This window comes from Globicephala melas, chromosome 4 (genome assembly GCF_963455315.2).
Source record: "Globicephala melas chromosome 4, mGloMel1.2, whole genome shotgun sequence".
NCBI lineage: Eukaryota > Metazoa > Chordata > Mammalia > Artiodactyla > Delphinidae > Globicephala > Globicephala melas.
The window spans coordinates 122423345-122451187 of NC_083317.1; the positions used below are offsets into that span (position 1 = coordinate 122423345).

At 46.2% G+C, this 27843-nt stretch overlaps 1 protein-coding gene across 1 annotated transcript; it reads right to left on the minus strand.

Moving 5' to 3' along the window:
- Positions 1-6595: 6595 nt before the first annotated feature.
- Positions 6596-9876, minus strand: CHST2 (carbohydrate sulfotransferase 2). The gene is made up of 2 exons (XM_030873294.3): positions 9036-9876; positions 6596-8944 (listed from the first exon to the last, which is right to left on the minus strand). Exon 2 carries the CDS (start codon positions 8760-8762, stop codon positions 7170-7172), a length of 1593 nt encoding a protein of 530 aa, XP_030729154.1. The 5' UTR covers positions 8763-8944; positions 9036-9876; the 3' UTR covers positions 6596-7169.
- Between the last annotated feature and the right edge of the window lie 17967 nt (positions 9877-27843).

A 27843-nucleotide genomic window follows, 5' to 3' on the forward strand; every position in this document is an offset into this window, starting at 1 on the left:
TTTTGCCATTTGCAGCAACATGGATGGACTTTGGAGGGCATTAGGTTAAGTGAAGTAAGTCAGACAAAGACAAATACCGTATGAGCTCACTTATGTGTGGAATCTAAGAAATACAACAAACTAGTGAATATAACGAAAAAGAAGCAGACTCACAGATACAGAGAACAAACTAGTGGTTACCAGTGGGGCAAGGCAAGTGGGGAGGGGCAGGTAGAGGTGGAGGAGGGGGAGGGGCAAACTATCAGGTGTAAGGTAGGCTCAAGGATGTATTGTCCAACACGGGGAATAGAGCCAGTATTCTGTAATAACTGTAAATGGAAAGTAACCTTTAAAAATTGTATTAAAAATTTTTTAATATGTAAAAAGAATACATATATATTACGTGCATGGGTAGGACCAAAAGAATTGTATCATTTCTATTGACTGTAATTCAGTTGTTACCTTTCTTTGGGGGGGCTCCAATTTATTGTTCCTCTGTTTCAAACATTAATATGGAAAGACCACATTTGAGGCCTTCCACAGGAGTTTTTGGAATTCCTTTTCATCCGTATTGATTTGTCTGGCTTTTTCCGCCTTCTGTCTGGCACACATATGAATCTCAGACCATGGTGGAATGTCACATCCCAACTCAAAAGCCTCTGACAGTGTCTGCTCCCCTCAATCCCTTCTGCTGCGGTGGCTTCTTGGGTGATCTCTTTTATTTAGCACTCCACTTTTTTTTTTTTTTTTTGGCTGTGCCGGGTCTTAGTTGCGGCAGGCGGGCTCCTTAGCTGTGGCATGCAAACTCTTAGTTGCAGCATGCATGTGGGATCTAGTCCCCTGACCAAGGATCGAACCCAGGCCCCCTGTTTTGGGAGCATCGGAGTCTTAGCCACTGCGCCACCAGACGAGTCCCCAGCGCTCACTTTTTAAAGACCTACGAGCAAGATGCTGCTTCAGTGTTGGGGAGACACACACACAGATAGGATCCAGTTTCTTTCCTCTCGAAGGACCATGACTAGAAGAGGAAGTGGATTATAAACAAAGAATCCCAATCTGCAGGGATACATACCGATGGATCTATGCACAAGGCGGTCAGAGGGAATAGGAGACAGAAAGACACGTCTGCATCTTGGAGCAGGGCTGATAAATAAAAGCTTCAAACACATCTAGGCTCTTAGATAATGAGTAGGAATTTACAAAGTAGAGAAGAAATGGCAGGCAGGAGAGGGTACGAGAGGGCAGAGAAATTTCCCCAGAGAAGAGCGGGACATCCCACACTTATAATGAAATAAACTTAGCCAAACAGACTGGGCACACAATAAGGAGGCTTAGCTGATGGCTTAGCACACCCTGCACCTTTACTCCTTGCGTTCACTGTAACTTGATCTGCTGCTTTTCTATGCATAGACTCTCCCTCTCTATTATACACGAAGCAAATGCAGAGAGTCCCACAGTCGTTTCAGAAGGAAGGAAATATTCTTGTCAGCAGAAGTTGCTAGTATCCCCACGCTGAGGGCAAGGAGGTAAGCTCTGCATCCTCATGGAAGACTATCTGATGTGTTCTTGCCTGAAGGATTCCCCTGACGGCACAGGCTATATATTTATTTATTTATTTATATTTATATATATTTATACATTTATATTTATATAAAGTTATAGAAAATAACTTCTTGAGCTTAAGAAGTAAATACTCAGATCAAATGGGCTTGATGAATACTAGACAAAATTAACATAAAGAGACTAGTTCTTGTGGTAGTTTGAAATTTTAATATTTCATAAAAAGAATTCTGGAAGTCAGGAAGAAAACAAAATAAAACAAACAAAAAGAATAAACAAGTTAGCTACAAGGGAAGAAAAATCAGGACCAGAAGTTAATAAAGCAATATCCACCCTGAACAGGATTGGTCCCAAGTTGTCTCAAGCCCAACTGATGACTCAGAGGGCCTTGTCAATCATTTGCTACAGTCATCAAGGATTATTTGTCATGTGCACACTCACCTCCTTAGAACTCCATCATGCAGAGTGCACTTGTCTCGCTAGGATGTCTGTGCTTTAATTATAGTTACACACGATACCCTGCAGCCACTTTCCAAGAAACTGTAGGCCACTGTTATTTATTCTCTCCTATAATTAAGCATTTCGTTTCTGTATCTGGATGCAGGACTGGCTTCATGGTAAATACCCGTACAGTTTGTGGGCCCTACACTCAGAAGGGTCCATGCTTGATTTAATCCTCTGCTGCTGCAGAATTGAAACGCTTAAGAATTTTTTAACAGGAGGCCCTGCCTTTTCATTTTGCACGGAGCCCCACAAATTATGTAGCTGGTCCTGTCTCGAGGATTCACTGCCTCAAGGTGAATTTCTATCAAGCCCTGTCTACACACTCAGGATGGGAGCCATTACTGAATGGTTCTGAGTATAGCTTTTGGTTCCAGTGATCATTTTCACAGTCATTTACTTGGCAGGGTGACTGTCACCAACCTGAAAGTTCAAACAGCCCCAGAACACATTTGATGTCTGATTACAAATAACTGGCTTGGTCAAAAGTTAAGCTTCGGCCTTGGCCATCCTCTCTCATCCTGCCAGGTATACAGACAGGCCCTATTTCTTCAAGGCTCCTTCAAGTTTATAAACAATACCACCCCCAACACTGGTTCATAAAGTTTCCCATTCTACAAACTTAATGTGTTATTCAGAATTGAACCATTTCCTTAGCATAATTTGATGAAGGGTGTGCAGAATTGTATCAGATGTAATAAAAGTCAAGCCCTGTAATTTCAATTATTAAACACTTGTACCAGAGCCCATACCCAAGCAGCTCAGTGGCTTGTACTTGAACTGCAAAAGTAGCAGCTGGATTGCCAGAAAGAAGGGAAGGTATGGAAACCAACTGTGTTCTTAGCCGTGACGGATTTGAAAGGGTCCTTCTCAAGGTGAGCGACAAAAGGGGTCTATAAGCTGTGCAGTTACCTTGGGACATCCCATCACCTACCTCAAGCCGTTCTGCAGATTGCAACGGTCACTTTCTACCTGTCCACACTGGATCCTGACACAGAACTGTCACTGGTTCTGACAGAATCATCACCCACGAGCTCTCAGAGGCCTGCGATCAAACAGTGTCCCTCCCCACACACCCATTAGCTGGTATAAAAACATTCTCTCTTCCAGACCTCAAGACAGTGCACAAACACACTTGTATGTGCAGGCGGGCGTGTGTGCTGTGTGTAGAGAGGGAAGGGAAGGAGGTCAGAGGAGGGTGGTAAAGTGACACCTCATCTTTATTCACGACTACAGATAAGACACGCCTTTTTACTTCCCTCTTAGTCTTTCTGAAGTCATCTCTAGAGACTGGGCTTCCAACATGATGTTTATTTCACTGTTCAGACGGAGGGAATATTCATTTAACGGCCTCACTCAGATTCACAGTAATTTCAAACAGACAGCGTAATTCAGCCACAGCTCTCCAGCGTGCAACAGCAATGCTGGACAGAACTGGCCACCGCCAGGCAGGGGGTGCATGGGGACAGGCAGCCATTGTCTCATCCACTGTCCACAACAGGACTCACTTCCTGCAAGTAACTATTCTCTGCCTGGGTGAAATTCACAGCACTCGAAACCATAAATAAATATCACAGGCTTCTGCAATCATGAACAACATCCCTTAGGTACCAGGGCAGCATTTATTCTGCCGGCATGTTCTGATCCCTGCCTTTTATCTTGTTCATGCCGTTGGAAAAACAAATAATAGAAATAGAATTCCTCATTTGGAGACTTTTACCTCTCCGTGTTCAGAAATTCTAATTCATCAGCGGGAAATATTGAACTAAACACAGATCCTCCTGGAAATCTTGAAGGTGTTCCTAGTGCCTATGCCCCACATCTAAATAGAGCCTAAGGCCCATTCTCTTCAGCAAACTTTAAAGAACAGCCTGGCACTTTCTCTAAACAGGTAACTCATTTTGCCACTCTTTCCCTTCTGAGCACTTTCAAAATTGGATAGTTACATATTTCACTTACTTAATAAATAGTTACCAAGTACCCACTGTGTAGTAGACACTGAAGGGTGCAGGATTTGCCCCCATGCCCGCCCACAGGGTACCCACGGGTCAGTCTGAATGAGGCCTTTGAGTGCCCCTGAGCTCCCTGAAACTCAAGCACCCAGCCTGAGCTGCTGCCCTTGTTCCAAATTCATATTTGTTGGCTAAATGCACTGAGTCGACTTTGTTTTACAAATAGAGCTCTCTAATTAACAAAGGGATTCCAAAGTCAATGGGGTAAATCAGGCGTGCTATCAGTCAAGCAGAATTTGAAAATAAAAATCACTCTGATAAGCTGCTCTAAAGAATATGTCCTCCTGCTGATGGACATGTTGCCAAGTTGGGAACGGTGAAAGAAACTCCTTCACATTTGCTGCTTCAGAAATGGTCACAGGCTCTGTCACAAATTGTTGTGGCACAAGTCTGCTTGCTCCAGGTGCTGACAGAAGCTGATTAACACCCAAAATTGCTTCTCTCCTTCTCAGACTTGTAGAAGGAGAATGTCACTGATATGACGATCTCGGCTGTTTGTGGGAACTACACCTGTCTCGCTTTCCTAGAATGCAGCGAGGTACAAATCTTCAGGAGCAACAATTCACCCTGTCAAATTCCCGAGCCCAGGAGTGGCAGAGTGGAGAGAAGGCAGCTGCTACAAAACAAGGATATTAGGGGCGGAAGCCTCGTTCAAACACAGCAAGGGGAGAACTGTTGGTGTTTAGCTTAAAATTTCATTGGAGCAGAGACCGTGAACGTGCTGCAGGCTACAAAGCCTCTACGTGGCATCTCACATTTTTTAAATACAAGATCCAAAAACATCGTGATTCCACTTTAATGCAATCAAAGTCCTTAGCTATCCAGAGAGAAGAATGAATTCAACTGCCTAAAGATCCTTCACTCAAACACTAAGCATGAATTTTACTGTGATTAAGTGAAACGAGTTGATTCTAATGTCACATGAAATTTGTTTTTAAATGGTTCTTTAATTCAGAGTGGTTGCCTTTTAATGATGCTGCCTTAATTTCCCGCTAAACCTGTTTCATCTCTAGTCATCCAACATTAATATTTATTTTGTTCATTTACTTTGAAAGTATTCTTATATTAAAGTTGTTACAAATATTCTACTGCTGAAGATAATTCAGCATAGGCGCTACCATGAAAATATCATAGAAACCATGATCAACGTGTTATAGCTGTAATCTGGATTAATAAACACAATTACTATAAACAATTTTAGTAAATTAAGAAATAACCATTCTAGAATGTGTTATAAAATCCACTGCTAAATACATCCCTTTTTTTAACCTCTGTGCTTTTAAACTCTCGGAATTCTTAACAGTGTAGTTAGATTTCACATTGTAATAAAAATTATACTTAAAGTATTTCCCATGTACATATTCCTTTTCATTATATTTGCCTTAAAATGAAATCCTCAGCATTTAACCTATACAGATTGGCTTGCACAAATCTCACAATAAATTACAGTAAAATAAAATTATGATGAACTTGAACTTGTATCGTATTTAATGTAATATACAACTACACTCTCCTTTTCCTATTTAGCTTCATAACTTCTTATCATAATACAACATTCTGCAGAACGCTTCAGTACAAATGGGCTCAGGACAGCAGCAACACCATTACCACTACAGGAAAATTGCAATGCTTTTTTCCCTGGAAAATACCAAATCTCACAATCCAACATACAAACTCTTAATTCATTTTCATTTCCTCTTTCCCATAATTTATTTTCATATCTAAAAGAAGCTCTTGGTTGAAGACTTATACTGTCAGCAACACGTAGCTTCTTTGCAATTTTCTACTTTCAGAAAACATAAAAAGAAAAGCAATGTACCCCCACAAGCAACCTAAGTAAACCATTATAAATTCACATTCTCTTTTGCACTAATTTGGGTGGGCAGCCAGGAATAAGGGGGATAACCTGTGGGTGCCCTTACAGTTCCCAGATCAAACTTCCCTTTTCATATGCCTCCGTGGACTGTGTCAGAGGCAGAAAAACGCTCCAAACTCAAACACTTCTGTCACTTTTCTAACCAAAGAACTTGCTACCGTTGCCAACAAAACGTTCACACTAATTTTTGAGGTTTGTGTTCTTATCATCAGAAGTTTTTTGAACTACATACTTCTCTTTTTTAAAAAATCCTTTTTCTGAACTAACCTCAGGACCAAAACACTGGTCTCTGCTTCAAGGTTTCCCAGTGTTAACTCAAGAGTAATCAAAACCGAATGCCTTTAGATCCTCAAGGGGTTGCTTCTTCCTTTCTGTGCTCCAAGTGGAACAGGAAAGTAGCGCTGTGCTTTTTCCCCCACTGCCCTGCTTGGTTTTTGCCTTTAGAATCTGAAGATTTGTCCCCATTCCTGGGCACCTGACAGGCTGTGATTTACATGGGAGAACACAACTCCAAGGCTCTTATCAAGGAGTCTGAAGCTGCTCCCACCCATCTTAGCTGTTTTCTAGGAAACAGACAGGAAAAGGGGGTGGGGGGAGGAGAAGCAGATTCTGTCTGAAGCTGCACAGGACAAGGAACACAGGCAAATCCAAGTAATGGAGGCAAATATAAAAAAGAATATTATTTATTATTTTCTTTATTAATACTCACATATAACCTTTGCTTTTTACACAAAAGTCTACTTAGAAGAATGCCTCCTTGGTTTAGCGTGCCCAGTGGCGCTTTTGCTCCTGGACCACTTCCCCTTTCTCCACCCTCCCACACCTCCCACCCTACCCCCGACATCCAAATGACTCTTCTACGTGTTCACAGATACCACGAAAATTTTGGAAACAAGATTTGGGTTACTGGATCTTGATTTAATCAACATCCCACTTCAAAATGGAAGGCAGGTAGGGGAGAGGGTAGGAAAAGGGAGAAAAGGCAGGGGAGAGAAGAGGAAGGGCGGCGGGTCAGCACTTTCAAGCCTTGCCTTTTCTGAGATGTGTGTGTATTGTGGCTGTTCCTTGAAATTCAATGACTCAAAACACTGACAGTAAGTGCCTGTGTGGTTATTTATATTATGTATCTATAACAGAATGTGTGGGCTTCCTCAGTTTGGATCTGGGCTGTTTTTGTTGAAACACACCACAATCCTTCTGTGGGTGTCCCCACAGGGAGTCTGGTCTCCCGGGAACCCGTCTCAGAGCCGGGGTTTCCGGAGCAGGGTCTTGCTGAGGTCTCTGACCTCTTCAGGGCTACTGACCCGCTCGTAGCCCAGCACGGCCATGGGCTGGTAGCAAAACTCCTCCACCTGTTTGATCTGCTGGAAGGTGAGGGCGGTCCGCCAGGCATTGGCGGCCTGCGTGGCGTTGCGTGCTGACACCACGAAAGGCTTGGAGGAGGAGCCTGAGCCACTGGTCATGTTGAGGGCAAACTGCTCCATTTCAGGGCTCACCAATAGCCCCACAAAGTCATACACCCTCCGTAGGGTCTTGATGGGGTCTCCCACCAGGTCCTCGTACCGCACCACCAGGTAGTGGCCTTGCAGCCAGTCAGGGGGCTGCAGGGCCGTCTGCAGCGTCTTGGCCATGCTGTGGCAGATGACCTCCATGGCGCCAAGGGCGTGGTAGTCTGCAGGCCCACCCATGCTCTCCTTCTTGGCGCCCAGCTTATGGCCAGCGGCCTCCAGGAAGGGCATGCGGTGCGCTCGGGGGTCCCGGCTGCGCACCACCTGCAGGCTTTCACGGATGAGACCATGGCGCGAGCGGATGCGTGAACTGGCCACGGCGCGGGGATCCCGCACCAGGTGAATGACCTTGAGGTCCAGGGCCGGGTCGCGCAGAAGTGGCGCCAACACGGCCACGTCGAAGACGCGCACGCCCTTGATGACCAGAGTGCGGTACTTGCGGCACTCCTCCTCGAAGCGCGCCAGGCGCTGCGGGGGGCACTTCTTGCACACGCGATCGTCTACCAGCCCCACGACCTCCTTGCGGTAGGCGGGGCAAAGTGGCGACGAGCACACCACCTTGTTGGTGGCCGCGCCGAAAATGCCCAGCGTGGTGAGGTTGCGCCCCCCGCTGCCAGCGGGACTGTACAGCTGGAAGACAGAGAGGTCGCAGCGGTAGAGAGCGCTCAGCATGTCCCGTGCCGCCCCTTGCAGGGAAACGGCGTCCCCTGGGTACAGTTTTTGCCACACGTGCCACACTGGCTCGTAGAGGAAGAACACTTCGGGGTTCTGGTTGAAAAGCTCGCCGAAGAAGGACGAGCCCGAGCGCCACGTGGTGAACACGTACACCAACTGCCTCTTGTCCCCGCCATCCCCGGTGCCCCGAGTGCCATTACCCGGAGGGGCTGCGGCCCCCGCCGCCCCCGCCCCAGCTGCCGGAGCCGCCCGGACGGGGGCGACGGGAGAGCGGTATGGGGTACGGGGGTCCAAGCGGGTGTGTGCGCGGGGCTGCACGGCCGGAGGAGGCCCCGGATGCCCCCAGCCGCCCCCAGCCGCCCCCGCCGCGGCACCGAGCGGCCCGTCGGGGCTGCACTGCTGCAACGGCTCCTTGTGCCACTTGTAGTCCAGGAGGTTGAGCATGGTGAGCACCAGCAGCAGCGCGTAGCCCGCGCACAGCACCAGCGCCTTCCTGCGGAACACCTTCATTCCGAGCGGGGACGGGGGCCAGCGGCGACCCGGGCGCCGGGGCCACGGCGGGAGCAAGGCGCGCGGCCCGGCGGCAGGCGCGGCCGCGAGCAACCGGGGGGGCGCGCCCGCGGGCAGGGCTCGCGGCGGGCTGCGGCTCATCACAGGCACAACCCGGGCCGGCAGCGCGGCGGAGGCGGCCCTGCAACCCGGGAGGAGGACGCAGCGGCCCGGATTCGGGCGCTGGGACTTGGGCCGCGACTCCGAGGCGGGCGCGGCAGCAGCGGCGGCTGGTCCCCGGCGCCCAGGGTTGGCTCTCCCATGGCAGCGGCTCTGAGAAGGACCTGCGAGGGGAAGCGGAGTAAGCTCGTGCGCCCCAATCCTCCTCCCCCTAATTAACGCCCACCCTCGGGTCTGCCTGGCTACCCCGCTAACCTGGAGCCACGGGCGCTCCCCGGAGCGGCCCGGGAGCACGGCCCGGCGGTCAGTCCTGCTGTCACTCGTTCCCCGCCTTCTCGAGCGCTGTTTTCCGCCCGGGGTCCGCGCGCCTCCGAGGGGGCCGAGGGACTTGGCAGCCCAAGCCCTGGGCAGAGTTTGCGGGCAGCGGGCGCCCTGCGGCTGGGGAAGGGAAACTTTCACCGGGCCCGAAGCCCTGCTCTGCGCTCCGCTGAGTCCAGTGCGCCCGGCTCCATCGGCGTCTCCGCCGCCCTCTCGGGACTGTAGCTTCCTTCCTCGCTCTGGCGGGGTGAAGCTGGCCGAGGGAGGGGAGGGGGAGGGGGCTTATACGGGACCCAGCTCCCGGCAAAGCGGCTCCGCCTCTCTTGCTCTTGGCCTCCGCTCCCCGAATCTTCCCATCTCTCTGGTGGTGGTAGATGGGGCGCAGCGCGACTCTGCAGCGGCGGCGGCAGCAGCTGCTTCTTCCATCACTCGAAGGATGCCCGGGCGGGCATTGCCGGCAGCCCCCGCCGCTCCTCAGCCTCCGACTGGCCCGGAAACCCCCTACACTCACACACACAGCTCTAGGCAAAGGAGCCGAGGTCCGCAGCGCTCCCTTGCCCGCCTCCCCCGCAGCACCAGCCTCTTCAGGTCAACGAGGCACCGGGGCAGAGAAAACCCCGCCGCCGCCGCCGCCGCGCGAAAGCCGGCGCCGGGGAGGATGCTGCTACCCGACTCTCCCTACGCGGAGCGCGCTCCGTCCAGCCTCTGCGCGGCTCCTGCCAGCCGGCGCCGGGTTGGTGCGCGCCGCCGTCTGTCGCTGCGGCTCCTCCCCTTCGGCGCGCTGCCCTCCTCCTCCGCGCGTCCCGCGCCCGCCCCCCCTTGCAGCGCCCAGCTCCCGCCGCCGCCACCTTGGGGGTTGGAGATGCGGGTTCCGATTTACAGCGGCGCCGCTTGGGCCGCCGTCCGCGCGGCGTAGGCCGTAGCAATCCGTGCGCCAAGCGCCAGGGTACGGGCGCGGGGTTCGGAGCGCTCGGGCGTCCCGACCTCTGGGAAACTTGGATTCTCCGTGCCGCTACCGGGCTCAACCGCACAGTTTTGCTCTCGGAAAAGAGTTGGTGATAAAGTTTGGGCAGAAATCCCCCAGCGGCCTCCCACTCCGCTCTCCCCCCGGGGTCGGCACCGCCGGGCCTCTCGGGGACCGAGGACGCACCCGCGCCCCGGAGCGCTCCGAGGAGGCCGAGCGCGGCTCTCAGGCTCCCCACTCCCGGCTCGTCCCTTCCAGCTGGCCTGAGGCTTCTCCCTCACCGAGGAAGTAATAAATCTTTCTGACCCCTGGGTCAAAGAAGAAGCTTCAGTTTTCCGGAGGTGTGTGCCAGCGGGGCGTCTTCTCCCCGCTCTACTCCACCCATGGAGAGGGCCTCTTCGGTTTTATTAGCCCCCAGCAGACGCTCTCCCCACCTCCGATCGTAATGACGCGTCCGCTGTGACTGACGTCCTCAGGAATTGGGGTGATGAGGGGTCGGGGGTAACTCTTTGTTCCAATTTACAGTAAAATACTTGTTTTGCTCCTTGGTGTTAGAGATGAGATCAAACGATTTCACCCTAAAGGAAACGCAGTTTTTGGAAGTAGATCATTTTTTATGTTAAGGTTTAAGTACTTTTTTTTTTTTAGGATAATGAGGAACAGCCCTCCCTCCCTCCCTCCCTCCCCCCCTCCTCCTCTCTCTTTCTCTCTCAATCTCTCACCAAAAGAGACTAAGCCGTAGCTCAATTTTATCCGCAAAATGGGGACAATTATAATAGCCTCCAGTAATTGAACGGTGATGGGGAGCTAGACGCCCAGATGATTAAACCCCACTCGAGTCCTGGGCTGAATCGCTACGAACTGCGACCGGTCTTGAAGCTCACGGGCCGCTGGTAACAGACTGATCTCCTGGAGACGTTTTGCAGCCTCCTGTCCTGATGGAGTTTTTAGAAATTTGACAAAGTTACTGCGAATTTATGTTTGTACTATTTGGGGCAGCCTTTCTCAGCAAGATTCTTCTAAATTAAAAAATGTTGTTTGCGCCATTATTCTTCAGTGAGTCTTACTGAAGTACGAATCTTCGGAGTGCAAGGAGTGCACTTAATTCCATTCTTAATTCCATTCTTAATTCCGAAAGTGACTTAATTCATATGAGTTTTCAGGGTAGAAATATGTTCCAAGAACTTGACCTAGCCTCGTTTTCCAGAAAAATCCATAATGCCACGGGTAGAGTTCAGGTAATATTTCCCCCCCCTCCCGTGGTTCTGATAAAATGTAAGGGTGAGACGTTTCTGGGACAGATTTTGTGCAAATAGAGGGAGGGAGAGTAGAGATCGAATTTTATTCACAGCTTTCTCAAGCAGCATGGCATTTCCCCTGGGAGCGTGTCAGGACAGACAGACGTTTTTAATCCCTGTTTACAGACGAAGATGATAGTTTAATGGAGTGACTTCCCATCTCTCCATTTCTGGGCCCACCCACTGCCCTTCCCCCTACTGTCTCTACCCCTCTCCCTTTTTCCCTCTACCCTTTCCCCACGAAACTGAAGTGATATTGACACATTAAAAGACTGGTGGAAGAGACGGAGTTAGGGAGGCAAGAAAACCTCGACGTCAGTATTCAGCCTGGTTCCAAGAAAAATAATGTCGAATATTTAAAATTTAGTCCCTGGCTTTGTGGTTACTCAGAAAGCCCCTGAATTGCAGTTATTTGCTGTAAGGACCCTTTTCTAAACAATTGTTTGCATAGAAACAGTTTTGTCTGCCATTCTGTAACACTTTCCTGAAGTTGGCAAAATAGTAAATCCATTTGCTGGACACCCCCCCCCCACAGTGAGTGCTCAGCTAGCATCAATTTACAGGTTCCAGCATCTCCACCCTCTCCTTGCTTGCAAATGTTTAAACCGTTTTGCACAGTGTCATGATTAATTCCAGCCTTCGTCACAACTAATGTCACCCAAAGACTTGATAATGCCTGTCTTCCCACATGGGTTCAGGATGTCCTTTCATTTTAAGCCACTTATCCCGTTAGCATAGCAATGACCCAGACCTATAAGAAGTCACATAATTTTGTTGTCAGAGGAGTCAGGCCACAGGGCTGTCCTTAATTTCAGCTCACTGTTGAGTTTATTGCAATTCAGAGTCTTTTCCACGAGGCTCCTCAGTCCATCCTCTGCGGTCTGGGCTGTGGAAAGGAAACTGCTGTTGGAAACTTGCTGTGGCATTTACCTAATCCTGGACAGATAGGAGGCCAAACGTTCTGAGGTGCTGTAGGCCCAGGGCCCAGCCTGTGGGATGTGGCAGAGAGATCTTCCCAGACCTTCCTCCATAGTCTGTTGAGAAAAGATGTAAGGCTGGGTTACCCAGCCAGTTTCCATCCAGGCCTGTCTGTGTCACTGTGGACCCACAAGATTCCCCTCTGGGGAATGCCTGCCCCCCCACCCCGCCCTGCCGGGCACCAAGATAGATTCAGTCAGTCATCGTTTCAGCGAATATGCATTGTCAGGGGAACTTGAGTACACAGAATTGGATTAATCATAATCCTTGATTTAAAACACACTGTTGTCATTAGTCCAAGGGTGGCTCTTTTCTTTTTTATATGATTTTAAATAATATAATGAATACTCATGAACCCACTGCAGAGCCCATGAACCTCCAGAGGTAACCGCTCTGCTTAATTGAGTTTAAAAGCTGAAATGAAATGGTCAAGTTTGGGGTGGCGGGGAGAGATGCTTGCCTTAACTGTCAAAAAAGAAAATAACCTGAATCGTCTGACGGCTGTGAAGGAACTCTTTTGAGTTCCCACCTTCAAATTCTAGTACGTAGCCACCAGTCATCCTGAGGAACTCCAGCCCAGCCTCTAAAACAGCACCGGTGACCTCACCGCTCACACCTCTCCCTGGCCTTATTCATCACCAGCTGGATGAGAAGAACCCACAGGTTGCCACCTGTGTCTTTCTCCTCCACAGAACACTCTGCTACTCACTTCACTTCTGACACTCCAGGTCACCAAAAGTGTGGATTCTTTCCCCAACACCAAGCAATTCTGTGGCACCCGCTGGGTGTCCAGCAACTTTACTCAATTCTGACACTCTTTGCCTGGAGATAGTGTCAGATCCCAGAGGTTAAGGGCTCAGTCCCACTAGACTGCCCCCCACTTCTGATGCCAATCGCAAATCCAGATTGCCACCTGGGATTCCGACCAATCGGTCCTAAGTGAGAGGTTTCCCACAACCCCCTCCTCGGGTTCACTTAATTTGCTAGAACGGATCACAGAACTCAGGAGAAGTTTACTTACGTTTATCGGTTTATCGTAAAAGGATACGATAAAGTATATGGGTGAACAGCCCGATGGAAGAGATGCACAGGGCAAGGTATGTGGGAAGGGGCACGGAGCTTGCACACCCTCTCTGGGCTCACCACTCTCCCGGCACCAATACATGTTCACCGGCGAGGAGTTCTTTGAACCCCCTCCTGTTGGAATGTATGGAGGCTTCTCATGTTGTCATGACCAATGATTAACTCCATTTCCCTCGCTGGAAGATGGGGGCTGGGGCTGAGAATTCTAAGTTTCTAATACGGCTTGTCCTTCTGGTGACCAGCCCTTATCCAGGAGCCACTCAGAAGCCCACCCAGAGTCACTCATTAGAACAAAAGATGCTCCTAGTACTCTTATCACTTAGGAAACTGCAAGGGTTTTAGGAGTCCTGTGCTGGGAACCAAGGACAGAGACCAATATATGTATATTTCTCATTATCTCACACTAACACTGATTGGGCTGCTCACTCATAACCCCTGATCTGCTGGGCTCTTTTATTATTATTTAATTATAACCTCCCATTCAAAAAAAAAATAGCAGGAATGTGAGGTAGCCCACAGAGATAAACACAAGAAAAATGATCAAAGGGGAAAATAACATGAAGCCAGGGGTATGGTCTGTACAACAATTCATTTCATGAGGTCCTGTGCAATTGCGAGAGGTGAGTCCAAAAATTGGCTCTGAGCTTCCTAGTAGGCATTGTAAAGAAGGAAAGTTGCTCAGGAGATTGACAGCTTTGCCTGACATAAAGAACTAAGAAAATAATTTCTCTTCTTTGTATTGTAAGACTCATTCATGTGATTTCTTTGTTCACTGCTTTTTTCCTAATACTAGCACCCTATCTGGCATATAAGCGTTCAATAACTATTTGTTGGCTAATTACTGTGGGTCCTTAAAAAGGAATTACGCAGCATGGAAAGTGTACTATGTCCTTAAATATGTCTCCACGATCTACAATTTAAAAAACTATAGAGTTGGGGCAGTAGGTGCTGGTTCTTATAAGCCCAGTCAATGCAATCTAATGTCATAATATCAATGCTCAGTTCAGGAAAGGTAGACTAGTGTGGGTTACATCTACCACTCTGATGGTCTGGCCTGATGGCTCATCTCAGCACGCTGCATTAAGCTATTCCTCATGCCCAAGTGTGTAGGGATGAATCCCTTCTAGGAAGAGGCTTCTTGGAGAAATGACTGCCTGGAAACAAGAGACTCAGCTTCTGTCAACTCTTTTCACATCTCCATGCCAAACATCTCCCAACAGCAGTAAGAGCTGTGTCTTGTGCTATCCTCAGCTAGAAAGTGGTCTTGAAGCATTTGGAAAATCATTTCATTTCCCCCTCCCCACCCCCGCTCTCCCCCTCAGTTGCCCAGGACTTGTGAGCTATGAACACACTAAATGGAGTTGAACTGGGAGTGGGCAGCGTGCCTTGCTGCAGCCACCACCCTCATCCCCAGGCTGGAGCTCCAGTTTGCAGGAATTGCTCCTTGGAGCAAATCTGTTCTCTCCATGGAGAGCCTGTCCCCCAAAAGTTGGATGCCTGGAAGTTGGACCTCCCTATAGGCCCTGAGAGATGGCCAGCTGCCTCACTGTGGACCTTCTGGACACATCACTCACCTGGCCCCAGTCGGTCAGGAGCAATGACTTTCACTGTATTTTTGAAACACAACATTTGAAAAACCGGAGAAGCTTTGCCACTGGGGTTTTAGTCCATGATCGGAAGTACTTTAAAAATAATCAACCAGTCACCAAAATCAACTGTCATGAGGAAGCAGAGATAATGTCACACTGGTAGAAACTCCGTGGGACATCCACATGTCTGTGCAGTAATAGAATTCTGCTTAAAACAAATAAAGAGCTGTCTAGTGTAATACCCCCATGCCTTCCATGTGACTTCTACCACAGGTAACACAGTCTCTGATAAAAGGCCGTCAATTGGAAAACCTTCTCTTTATTGACAGAAGAAATTAAGTTCCTTGAGATGGAGAAACAAGATATAGTGGCTCATGGGGCTTCCCTGGTGGCGCAGTGGTTAAGAATCCGCCTGCCAATGCAGGGGACAGGGGTTCGAGCCCTGGTCCAGGAAGATCCCACAGGTTGCGGAACAGCTAAGCCCGTGTGCCACAGCTACTGAGCCTGCGCTCTAGAGCCCGCGAGCCACAACTATTGAAGCCCGCGTGCCTAGAGCCCGTGCTCCACAAGAGAAGCCACCACAATGAGAAGCCCGTGCATCACAACAAAGAGTAGCCCCTTCTCGCTGCAACTAGAGAAAGCCTGCGCACAGCAACGAAGACCCAACGCAGCCAAAAATAAAATAAATAAATAAATTTATAAAATAAAAAAATAAATGAAAAAAAAAAAAAGATATAGTGGTTCATGTACAGAATTTGAAATCAGCCCTGGATTCAATTCCCTGCAAGTTTACTTACTGGTTCTATGTTCCCAGAAAAAGTATGTCATCTCCTTGGGCCTCAGTTTTCCATCTGTAGTAATGGGATAATAATAGCTGTCTCCTCGAATGGCTAGTAAAAGCCAGGGCAAGTGCAGGAGGAAGACACACAGCGTGGCTCCGAGCTGTTAGTAAATAACAGTCCCTGCCCCCCACCCCAGGTGAAGGGCATCTTCTCCTTGACGTCCCCTGGGCCTTGCTACTCAAAATATGGTCAGTGGATTGGCTGAATCAAGGTCACCTGAGAGCTTGTTAGAAATGCAAAATCTCAGGCCTCCCAACGGCTTCCATCAGAATCTGCATTTTAACAAGATCGCTGAGTGACTGGTCTGCACATTAGAGTTTGGGAAGCCCGGTAGCAACCATTCTGGTGTTAATGAATGAACACCTAAATAAATAACTTAAGGTCACGCAGGTGGGTGACTGGTGTTTCACTCCCTTTTCTGTCGCGCAGGATTATCAGGTGGCTAGTACAGGCTCCTTCTGGAGCACTTGCTAGCACACATATTAATAAGAAATGCTTCCTCCCCACCGTCCCCACCCCAGGTACAGCCCCAGGCCAGGGTGCGCAGCCAGCGGAGCAGATGCAGGAAACTGTGCAGAATACAACCTGCACAACCACACGAGAGAACGTTCTTGGCACAAAAATAAGTAAAATTAATACAAATTTCCAGAACTAGTCCTTCACTCTCAACTTCTGTATTTACCTAAAGCCATAGAAATAGCTGCTTTGCTGACATTAAATAGAAACAAAAAAAAGAAACTATGCCCGCACTTGATTACGGTAGCAACCCATAGTGACATCAGTTTTTTCTGAAGAAAGATGAGTGTTTTGGGCATGTTGTGAGTCTCAGGGTACTCAGCGCCACGCACAAAAGCAAATTCTATTCCGGGCCAAGTTATCTCCGTCCTTGTAACTTATAGAAAAACTATGATGCAGAGAGCCAGTGATTTTCCATGGGTCACCTCCACGCTTATGTGAGTAATTTCTATGGTATGTCGCTGAATGCAGGGGAATGTAGAATTTCATGCATACATTGTTTTGGCAGTCACAAGATAGAAAATCCAACCGGGGAAAATATCGGAGAAAGAAAGTAGGTCTTAACCTAGATAGTTTCATTCTGCATCTCCTCCGTCTATAGTTGGTCTTCCCCCCTCCCTGCCCCACGCCCCACTTTCATCTTCTATGGCAGCTTCTGAGTTCTGAATTCCCAAAGTTTTAGGTCAACTCTTTATGCTTTGGCTCAGATCTTGCCCAGTGACACGCTGAAAAGTGGGATGCAATTTTGGCTCAGAATGTAACGTCTCATTAGTTTTCAGATGATATATCCTTGTCTTTCGACAGATTTCTCTTTTCTCAGTCACGAGTGGCTTTACTTCCTTCAAAGGAGCAACCTTTTGGCTTAAGTATGGTTTCTGCCACTTCCATTTTGAGAGCACAAAATGTTCTGTTGATCTGTTGAGTGTTTCTTTTCCTTCGCCTTGTTAGCTGTCTATTTTTATGCAAGATTTCATTGTTAGGACACAACTTTTTATGCAGAAAAGTTTCTTCTGCAAATCCGTGCCCCACTTACAGTTTTGGGAGACAATCTACATTTTAATGCCACAGGTCAAATTCCAATCCAATAAATGTCTAAACTCCTAGCCTTCGTACAAAAGTACATTATTCTCTTCATCTCCAGCCAATGCCCCACTTCTCATTTATTTCAGGATCTAATTGACTCGATGAAATTTCAGTACAACATAAGAAATTAGGAATTTATTATACTAAACTCTCTGTTTTTATTTTTATGACAAACATCTGGGTTCATCCAGATTTATTTTTCCATTATCATTTTAATGATGGATGTTTTGTTTCTTTTTCCCTCAGATCTCCTCTGCCCAGACCATAGTGGTCATGGCTTTATACTCATTATAGAGACGCAACGTTCAGCCATTGCCACTGCCTGGACTCTGTACCCAGAGAATGAAGATATGATGGACAGCATCATAACATATGATGATGTGCTGGACAGAATGGCAGTACTAACAAAGTGGGAATAATGGTCACTAATGACAGAAGAAAGCCCTCTCCTTCTGGTGAAAATTAATCCTTCTCAATTAATATGCATGGCACTGCTCTGCAAGCTTTTGGATCCCTGGCCTGTTGAACTCTGTCCATAATGACGTGAACGCCACAACATCTTCCCCTATTTGCAGCATTTTTGCCGGTGTCACCACATCAGAGCACTTGGGTATCCATGGCTCAAGTTTTGCCCTTCTGCCTGGTGTGCTGTGTTGGAGAAGAACCCAAGAGAGATGGTGCCATTTGGTATGTTTTGGCTGGACGACATTGTTTCTGCACACAGCTGCATATGTCCAACCACATTGGCCATCACCTTAAGTATTTATGGCTATTATGAAACTCCCATATCACTCAGGCAGGCAATTGTTTACTTATATTCTGCGGGAAACCCTTAGAAATATGTACTCAATAGCTGCAGATGTGCCCACAGCTTTCCCACAGTCCCAGCCTGGGTCAGCAATCTTTTACATCCTTTTAAATAACCCACTCAGAATATCGCCTAACAGATTACTATCCATCTGGTAGTTCAAGTCAAAGTGCTGAATACGCACTGTGTGCTTTGGGGGCTCACGTTTAGTCTAATCCCATGGTTCCTCCTGATTCGAAAAGTCTTTATTTACCTGCAAGACTCCCCACATCACCAATTCTTGCTGTCAGTAGAAGGTAGATAATGTCATCTATTTGCATAATCATGGTTCACTTTCAAAGCACTTTACAGAAGCTTGTCCTTATAACCTCCCACCAGAGAAGGATAGAAATTTCACGAAGACTGGAAATGAGGCACTAATTTTACCCATGAATAGCTAGGTCCAGCAGAATTTTAGCATCCTTATTTCATCCTGTCCTCCAGGGACCCAGTACTGGATGCCTAGCCCTGCACGAGGCTTATATAGAAAGCATGAACAGAAAACTCATAGCAGATCTTCTCTCTCCATCTTCCCACATCCAAGCATTCTCCTCCCAATCTCGCCCACAAAAACACCACCAAACCGGTAGCAAATATGTGTATAAGCCTCATGGGCCACGTGAGAGTGCTGAAACTGATGTTAGCCGGGATTGCAGTGAAGACACAGGAAAGTGGAAGCAGCCCAGCCATGTTGCAAGTTTATGACCACAAGAGGGATGCTGACTCAGTGCTCAATGGGCTCTGACCTCCAGGTCTGTGTTTAGTCTCTAGATTCACAGGCCCTCTCAAATTGTGGTCCAAGGACCTGCTCAAAGTGAGGTTTAAACACTCCCCTCCTCCGACCCACAGCATCATTATCTATCTCCAAGGGCAGAGTCCTGGAAAAGCTCTCCAGCTGATTCTGATGCACTTAAATGGGGGGACCACTGTCAACTGCAGCACACGCCTTGACCCTCAGGCTTTCAGTCATTTCCCCCGTTTTGCAAGGCCCTTGGCTCCAATGCTAGTCCCCATCCATAGATAGGCTGAAAAGCCTCCTCCAGGGAGCCTTCCATGATTACTACAGGAAGAAAAGCAGCCAATGCCCAGAGCTCTTTCTGTCTGTAGCTCATGTCTGAACCACTGAGTTAGCTGAGCAGATATGTATGTGCGTGTCTTACTTCTCCTCTGGCAGTTTACCAAACCTCATTCATTCCTCTTCCACTTTCACTCCTTGTCATGGCCAGATACCACCTGTTTTATTGTTTATTTAATATTTTATTTTATCTGATTCACTGTTCAAGAGCTAACCTATATTTATTTTAGAGAGAAATTGTATATCACCACTATAGATGGAAAACCATTATCAATTTTTACAAATGAAAAGTAACCAAATATAAATGTAACAAAAAAACAAAAGAAAGTTATTAAATTCAATTAGATTATAGCCTTCCTTTGTTTTTGGTTTCTTTTTTGGGTTTTTTTTGTGTGTTTTTATTGTTTTTGTTGTCCTGTTTTGTTTTGTTTTTGCTTTTTTGTTTTGTTTTTAAAAGGAGGGGGAAATTAGTAAGTATTAAAGACAGACCAGCCCCAGGCAAAAATTGAAAATTATTCCTCATTTTCCTGAAAACAATCTGACATACCATGAGTGGTAGGGTTCCTAGTATTTAAGAAACACCATGTCAGAAATTGAAGTTTCTCAAAGACAAGGACTGTATTTTATGGGAAATGTAACAATTTAAAAGTAGATTGCCACTGAAGAAATCTGTCTGAACGTTTTATAATACCATCATGTACATCTTTAAAACTGCTTTAGGACTTAGCACAAGTGCCTTGCTTATGGAGGCACTGAACAAAGATTGAATATTTGTTGAGTGAATGAATGAGGGAATGTACAAACATCTTGACTGTAAAATTTGATTTTACAACTTTCCTCCATTTAATTACTCCATTAACATTTAGGGGTCCAGTTCAGGGTCTTCCTGGTACAATGCAGATTCTACCCCATGAATTCCTTCCCCTGTGTGGTGAGTTCCTGATTTGCATGTGATTAGATTAGGGTCAGAATGCTCATTAACAGAGACTGAAGTGGGGTTTTTTGTTTGTTTATTACACTTTCCATCTGGCATCCCAGATCACCCCATTCACTTATGTTAGGTCATGAACCACACGGTTTATGAGAGCCACTGATTGGTTTCTATGTTCCGGTTTTCGTTTAGGATTGTATGTCTAATATTAATCCTCCAGTTTCTAGCTTCTCCGTTGCTGAGGGCTTGTGTTTACGCCTGTGCAACCCAAAGCAGTTATGCTCAACCTGCAGCCCTGGCTCCAGCTCACTGAACAACTTCATGCTATTTCCTTCTTAACTTAACAGTAAACATTTCCATTCCAGGCTCATGAGTGTTGCAAAAGATGCTGGCAAACTCCATGCACCCCAAATCTGATAATTCCATTGAAACGCTTCTGTGAACTATATACATACATACAACTGGCTTTTGTTGTTAAGGTTTAGAGTTAAGAAAGACCTTTTTAAAACACTCAATTTGCTTTTAAGTGTATCTCGTTCTTTTTTTCAGAATAGTATATAATCAATTATTTCAAACATCAAAACCACATGAGTACCACACACATACAGTTACAATGAGAAGGGAAAACACATTCTGCTTGCCATTACACTCGGTATTTCTATTCATACAAAAGATTCTTATATTCAGCACATACTTTTTGAACAGCTACTAGAGGCATGAGGTCAACATTATACCACCACCTAAATTAAATCACAAAACATATAAATGGTCCTTCTCCATGCTAAATCTTGTTCTGACCTGCTTTGGGGGTGCACATTTGTATCGTGTTTTCTAGAGTGCCATTTGGGGGTAACATATGTAAATCCTTATAAATGTTCTACTCAGAAGGTACTGCTTTCATTAGTGACAAACTTGGTTATTCGGATTAACATACCCACTTACTGAAAGTTCGTGGTGTCAACTGAAAAAAAAATGCACAGCCTAAAAGTTGAGAATTATGTTTTATTTGGCAGACAAAACTGAGGAGTTAACCCTGGGATGCAGCCAATAGATAGCTCTGAGGGACTGACTGGAGGAAGAAAGGGAGGGAACTTCCCCGGTAGCCCAGTGGCTAAGGCTCTGCGCTCCCAATGCAGGCAGCCTGGGTTAGATCCCTGGTCAGGCAATGAGATCCCACAGGCATGCTGCAACTAAGGAGTCCGCCTACCGCAACTAAGACCCAGCACAACCAAATAAAATAAATAAATAAAGGAAGGAAGGAAGGAAGGACCCAGGATACATAGGGGCTTTTGCAACAAAACACCAGGTAGTTGGAACATCAAAAGATTACTGCTAATTAAAGAAAACCAGCCACCTCAAGTTAATGAAATTAGCACTTTCCTAATGTATGGGAAGATGCAAGAGTCTGGGCTCATTGAAATCATTCCTTTGATATGTATCTCAGCTAGCTAGGTAAGGTCACTATCCTGTGCTTTCCCAGCCGGAGTCCCCTCAGGGTGCACCATAGGGGGTGACTTCATGGGCAGCCTGTTTGTCTCCATCCTGAGTTCCCTCCAGGCTCACCTTCACGGGCGGCTGTAGTGACTTGATGGCTACAGCATCCTTTATTTACTGAGAAGGCAAGCACCATTTTTCATTCACAGTGGATATACAGTGTAGAGGACCAAGCAAAGCCAAGCAAACCTCAAAGAAGAACAAGTAGGAAGACTTGCTGTTGCAGATATCAAGACTTGGTATAAAGCTCTCGTTATTAAGACAGTGTGATATTGGTGCAGGAACAGAAAAATCGAGCATGGACTGGAATAGACCAGGTAGCTCCTTCACAGACTCATGCATATATGGACCTGAGCTGTGATGTAGTTGCCACTGCAAAGGGGTAGGACAGAGACAGTCTCTCAATAAATGATGCTAGGACAATTGAATGTCCATATGGAAAAAGATGACATTGAACACCTGTCTCATACAGTACATAAAATTCAAGCCCAGCTAAATTACAAACCTGAATGTGAAAGGTAAAACACTAATGCTCTTAGGAGATAACATAGAAGAATAGCTTAATGATCTCAATAGAGGAAAAAAAATTGTAAACATAAAAAAGCACTAACCATGAAGAAAAAATATATATATATGTATTTAACTACATTAAAAATAAGAGCTTCTGTTCAGCAGAAAAATAGCATAAAGGAAATGGAAATACAAACCGTGGAATGAGAGAAGATATTGCAACACATGTAAGTCTCAAAGGACTTCAATCCACTTTACACAAAGAATTCTCACAGCTCAGTAAGAAAAAGGCAGGTGGCCTAATAGAAAAAACTGCAAAAGATTTGAATTGGCTCTTCACAAAGGAATAAACTGAAATTGCCAATATACAGGAAAAGATGCTCAATCTTATTAGTAATCAAGGAGATGCAATTAAAGACCAGAAAGCAATATTACTACACACCACAAAAGTGCTAAAAACAAAAAATCTGGCAGTGCCAACTGTTGGTGAGGAAGGGAACTCTCATTCGCTGCTGGTGGGAATCATAAACTATTGCTACTTTGGAAAAAAGTTTTGACATTATCTAATAAACTTGAAAAAGTTCATTGCTCTGACCCAGCAGTTCTACTCATAGGGCATATTTGCTAGAGCATCTGTGGACATGGGCACCAGGAGACAGGCCAGAAGTGTTTATAAAATCCAAAACATCAAAACAGATCAATAAATTATATGGTCAGACAATGGAATATGACATGAAAAGAAATGAACTAGAGTATGAACAAAAACATGAATCTTACAGACACTGTTGAGTAAAAATGAAGCAGGACATACAGTATTGTCTCATTCCTACAAAGTTCAAGAACAGGAGAAATTACACTATGTTCTTTACACATTTTTTAATTATATATTTTTTAAATCAAGAAAATACTTTCCACTAAAGTCAGTAGTGGTTACCTCTGTGGAGGAGAAAGCAAATGATGATTGAGAAGGCATGTTGGGGTGCTTTCAAGGAGCTCACGATATTACATTCCTTAACATAGAGGGTGTTTGTTATAATGTATATTTTATGTACTTTTCTTATGTGTGGTATATTTTATAAGAGGGAGTAAAATGAGAAGAAGATTAAGCAAGAAAAGGAAGGAAAGAAAGGAGAGGGGGATGGAGGGGAAGAGAAGGAAAGAAGGAGTGAGGGAGGGAGAAATGAGAGCCATCAAAGGCAGAAAGACCGCAGCTGCAGAGATGCTGGACCACAGACAGGCGGATGACCCAGCTTTGATCGTGCAGTTAGGGGTGGTCCCCTAAGGGATGGCAGAGCAAGATGGAGGGAGCATGGTCCCTGAATGACCATGTGGAGCTCAGCTGGCCTCCAACCTCCCAGCCCACCAGCCTGGGCCACAACCTCAGAGAAATAAATGTCCGTCTTCTTAAAGCCACTGTATTTTGAAATGTATTTGTTACAGCAGCATTGCCTTTTACCATAACTAATACAGTTGTCTACATTGCCAATCCAGAGATTTCACATAAAAATTCAGATTTCTGTTCAAAAATCAGAAGATCTAGCAACACTGGAGTTGTATTCTCATAAGGTAATCTTCCAGAGCTTAGGGGTGGCTGTCCCCTCAGTGGGACCATGTGATGGACAGCTCACCAGAGCCCACACCTGGTGCACTTCATTCGTTCATGGTACCTGCCTAGCTTTGGAGAAATTTGCAATCCCAGCATCAAATGCACTTTTATCAATCCGTTCTCCTGACCCAAAGACTTCATTCGCTCCCCACTGCCAAGATTTGCCTCAGCCCCCTCAGCCCAGCATGGGCAGTGCTGCATTCTCACCCCTCCTGTGTTACCCCTGCATTCCTGTACTCCTGGAGCCCCACTTCCAGGCCCTGACTCGGCTGGTCGCCCTGCCCAGGAAAGACACCCTCCTCCTCTCTGCTCAGGTGACATCCCGCATAAAGCTCCTCGGTGTCCAGTGACCTGGTCATGCTCTAAACTGCTAAGACACAAATTAACTGTGTGTGCTTCTCAAAAGATCATAGAATGTCAGAGCTAGAAAGAACGATAATAAAAGAAGAGAGAGATGTAATGAGAGCGTTTGAAATGAAAAAACTAATTCATGGTCAATTTCTGGATGGAAAAACCTAGACTCCCCAACACCTAGCCCTTTTCACTCCATCTCATTCATTAACTTCTCCAAGCCAGAGTTTTACAAACATTTTTTAAAATCACAACTCACAGTAGGAAACCGATTTTCCATTACAACCCTGTACACAGACACAGACACACACACACACACAAACTCTTGTGCATGTGTGCCACTCACGAAACATGAGAGGTCCTCTGATATTTTCTAGTCTATTCTACCTTTTTAATACTGTCCTTAACCTCTGAATTATTTTCGTGACCCATAAATTGTTTGTAACACAGACCAAAAAACAGTCTGCTCCATGATTCCTCTTTGGCCAGGTGGCAAAGAGCTCTGCTTGTCTCCAATTCTGGATCAACCGCTTAGGGAGCTCTGAGGCCTTGGGAAAATTGCCTAACTTCTTTGAGTCTCAGTGTTCTCATCTGTAATATGGGATAATAATGTCTACCAAGTTGTCATAAGAGTCAAGATAGTGTATATAAGTATTTTATCACAGCACCTCAGACATAACAAGCTGTCAATAAACAGTGGCTTTGTTGTCAGTTTTTCTTTAACGTTTTTGTATCATTCTTCAACTGCATGGCAATTTTCATTAGAATGTCACGGCACCCAGAGAGCTGCTGTGCACCCGCCAGGATCTCAGTGAGTGCATCAGGGACAGTGTCCTGTCACCTCCTGGATCTTTGCCTTGAGGTCCCAACTTCAGGAATCAACTGGGAGAGTTCAAATGGAAATCAGGGGATGCGGAAGTGTGGGAAGAGGGGAGGAGAAGAGGCAGAGTTTTCCCTTCTCCGATGTGTGTGATGACTGGCCACTGTCCTCCTAAACACTGATTTAGAGGCTGTCAGAACTGCAGTCTTCAAGGTGATCAGAACAAAATTCCTCATGTGGGGACCAAAGGAGACATTCCCTGGCAGCCGCAGGAAGGATGGGTTAGAACAGTGGTACTCAATTCGAGGAGGGGCAATTTTGAGGAGGGCAGCTTTTAGAATTTACACACACACACACACACACACACATGCACAAAGACACACGTGCACACACATACACACGCACACACTGAGTTGTCTGGTGAGAGTAATAGTATAATGTGGTACGACAGCTCCATTTTACAGATGAGGACGCTAAAGTCCACAGAATAACTGGCTGAAGGTCACAAGCTCCCCCCGATCCGCACCCGGGACAGAGTTCTTTTCTCAGCCAACGCCTTTTCCCCTGTGCAACCGCCAGCTTCGTGCTTCCAAGCGTCCCTCAGATGCCCACTCTGCCTCTCTCCCCCGGATACAGGCAGGTTACACATTGGTTTTGGAAAGTCGTGGCCGCTTAACCCTCTGTTCCTGTTTTCCATAAGAACCAAGGCTGGTTTTGGTTATTTTTTGTTTTTGACATTCTCTGGGGGAAGTAACATTGATGATGTGATATGGAAGTATAACCAATCTACTGGCCTCTCCATAAGCAGCTCCAAAGCATCAACAGTGGAAACATCTCTACTGGTGATCTCTTCTGAAGGCATTGCAGTTGGCCATGTAAAAATGGTCTTTCTTCCCATCCTCACGTTTGCCTCATTTGATTCCGGAAATCAGAAAATAACTGCTGACCTATTAAAATATGGTTGAATCACTGACTGGTGAGAAACCAAGTAATTTCATTGGCAGCTCGCTCTGCTGGCTCCCCATCCAGCCTGGGGAAACACCGAATGTTTAGGCCCTAAAGTACAGGCCAGGCCCAATCCACTCAGTCTGCAAAATGCAGGAATTTCTCGTATACGGGAGGCTGAACAACAGCCTGGCCTCTAAGTTTCTAAGCTTTTGTCAGTTTAAGTTAGGACTTTAATGCAATTTTAATAAGTAGTGATTTTATTTTGTATCTAATGAAATCAACGGAGCGTGAAAATAGACATCAGAATTTGGAAGATAATGAGTCTGTTAGCTCGGCTGCCAGCGTGGCTGAGCGTGAGATACAGTACTTGAGGTACGAAGAATAGCCCGCTTCAGAGGAGGCTTTTATTAGCTTCATTAGGTGGACATCAAATGAATGATTTCATAGCAGATCTAATTAACCAAAGAATGCGCAGAGGCTGCATCTTCTTCCTGATAACTGGGCATCTAGACGCAAGGCATATTAGCTACCTTAGAAATTCAGCATACAGATAAAACAGATAGATTCTTTGTGGGAAAGTGTTCCGTGCTGGGGATGTTTTATAAGCAGAATTTTGAACAACCCGGGATAAAAACTTTCTAACCTTTTGGTCAGACCGAGGACACTGAAGCCACGTTGAGAAAGCGTCAGAATACTTGGGAGTCAAGAAACAGGAACAGAGTCTGACCATCATAAATGAATGGAGATTTTATTAGAAAGCTATGGGGGTGGTTGGGAGAGAGGGGAGGGCAGTGTCACAGGAGAGAGGAAGGCGGAAGTCCAAGGCTCACAAGGGACAGAGCCAGTCCGGTCTGGTCAGGGGACAGGGGGTGCCCAGGAGACTGTGTTCCAGCCTCCGCCAGGCACAGCCCCGCTGGAGTGAATGACGCCAAGCATTTTCTGTCCCTAGGTCAAATCAAAAAGTGATTCAAATTCCAGGGAGGGAAGTCCTTTCATCCTGCTTGGGTCCCTTGCCCACCTCGTAGCAACTGGTTCAGGTGCAATGATAAGATGGGTACTGCACCATCAAAAAACCCACCGTCCACTCTGATTTCCTTCTTTACTGAAAACTGCCTCTGCAGAAATATTCATGGGTAGAGTATTTCACCAACTTTATTCTGAAGGTGGAAATACTTTTGTGTCTTTTGGGCAGACTTGGTTCTTTTGGGGAAATCTTATGTTGTTTATTGGTTTGATGTTGGAGTCTTTTAGGAGGAAGATTACATCAGAGACGATATTTAATAACACTATAATTGTCCAGCTTTTAAAAATAAATCTGATTTAAATAGGTTAAAAGTACTCTGATCATCACAATCTACTGATTACCTGGACCCAAAAGAAATTCCTTCTGGGTCACATTTCGAAGACCTCCTCATTTAACCAGAAAGTTCAGAGCCAAACTTTGGTCCACGGACGGAAACTGTGTTGGTTTTAGCCTCACTCCATTTTTATATATTCATGCTTGTTTTTCTTGTTTGTATCACTCCTTCCTAAACTCTACCTACTTCCTTTTACACCATATTATTCGCTTTTTGTATCCTTCAAGGGTACCTTAAATATGATACAGAACCAGCTGGGAGGTGATGATGATGAAGATACAAATACAATATACACACACAACAGCATGTTTAGATGGGCCTCTTTCAGTCTCAGGTTTGGCCAAAACTCCATATGGTCAGGAACAAATGAATAGGTTGAAGAATACAATATACATTATGATATCGAAGGCTTGTGTATTACTGTAGTATTTGTCAACATAGCTCTTTTAAAT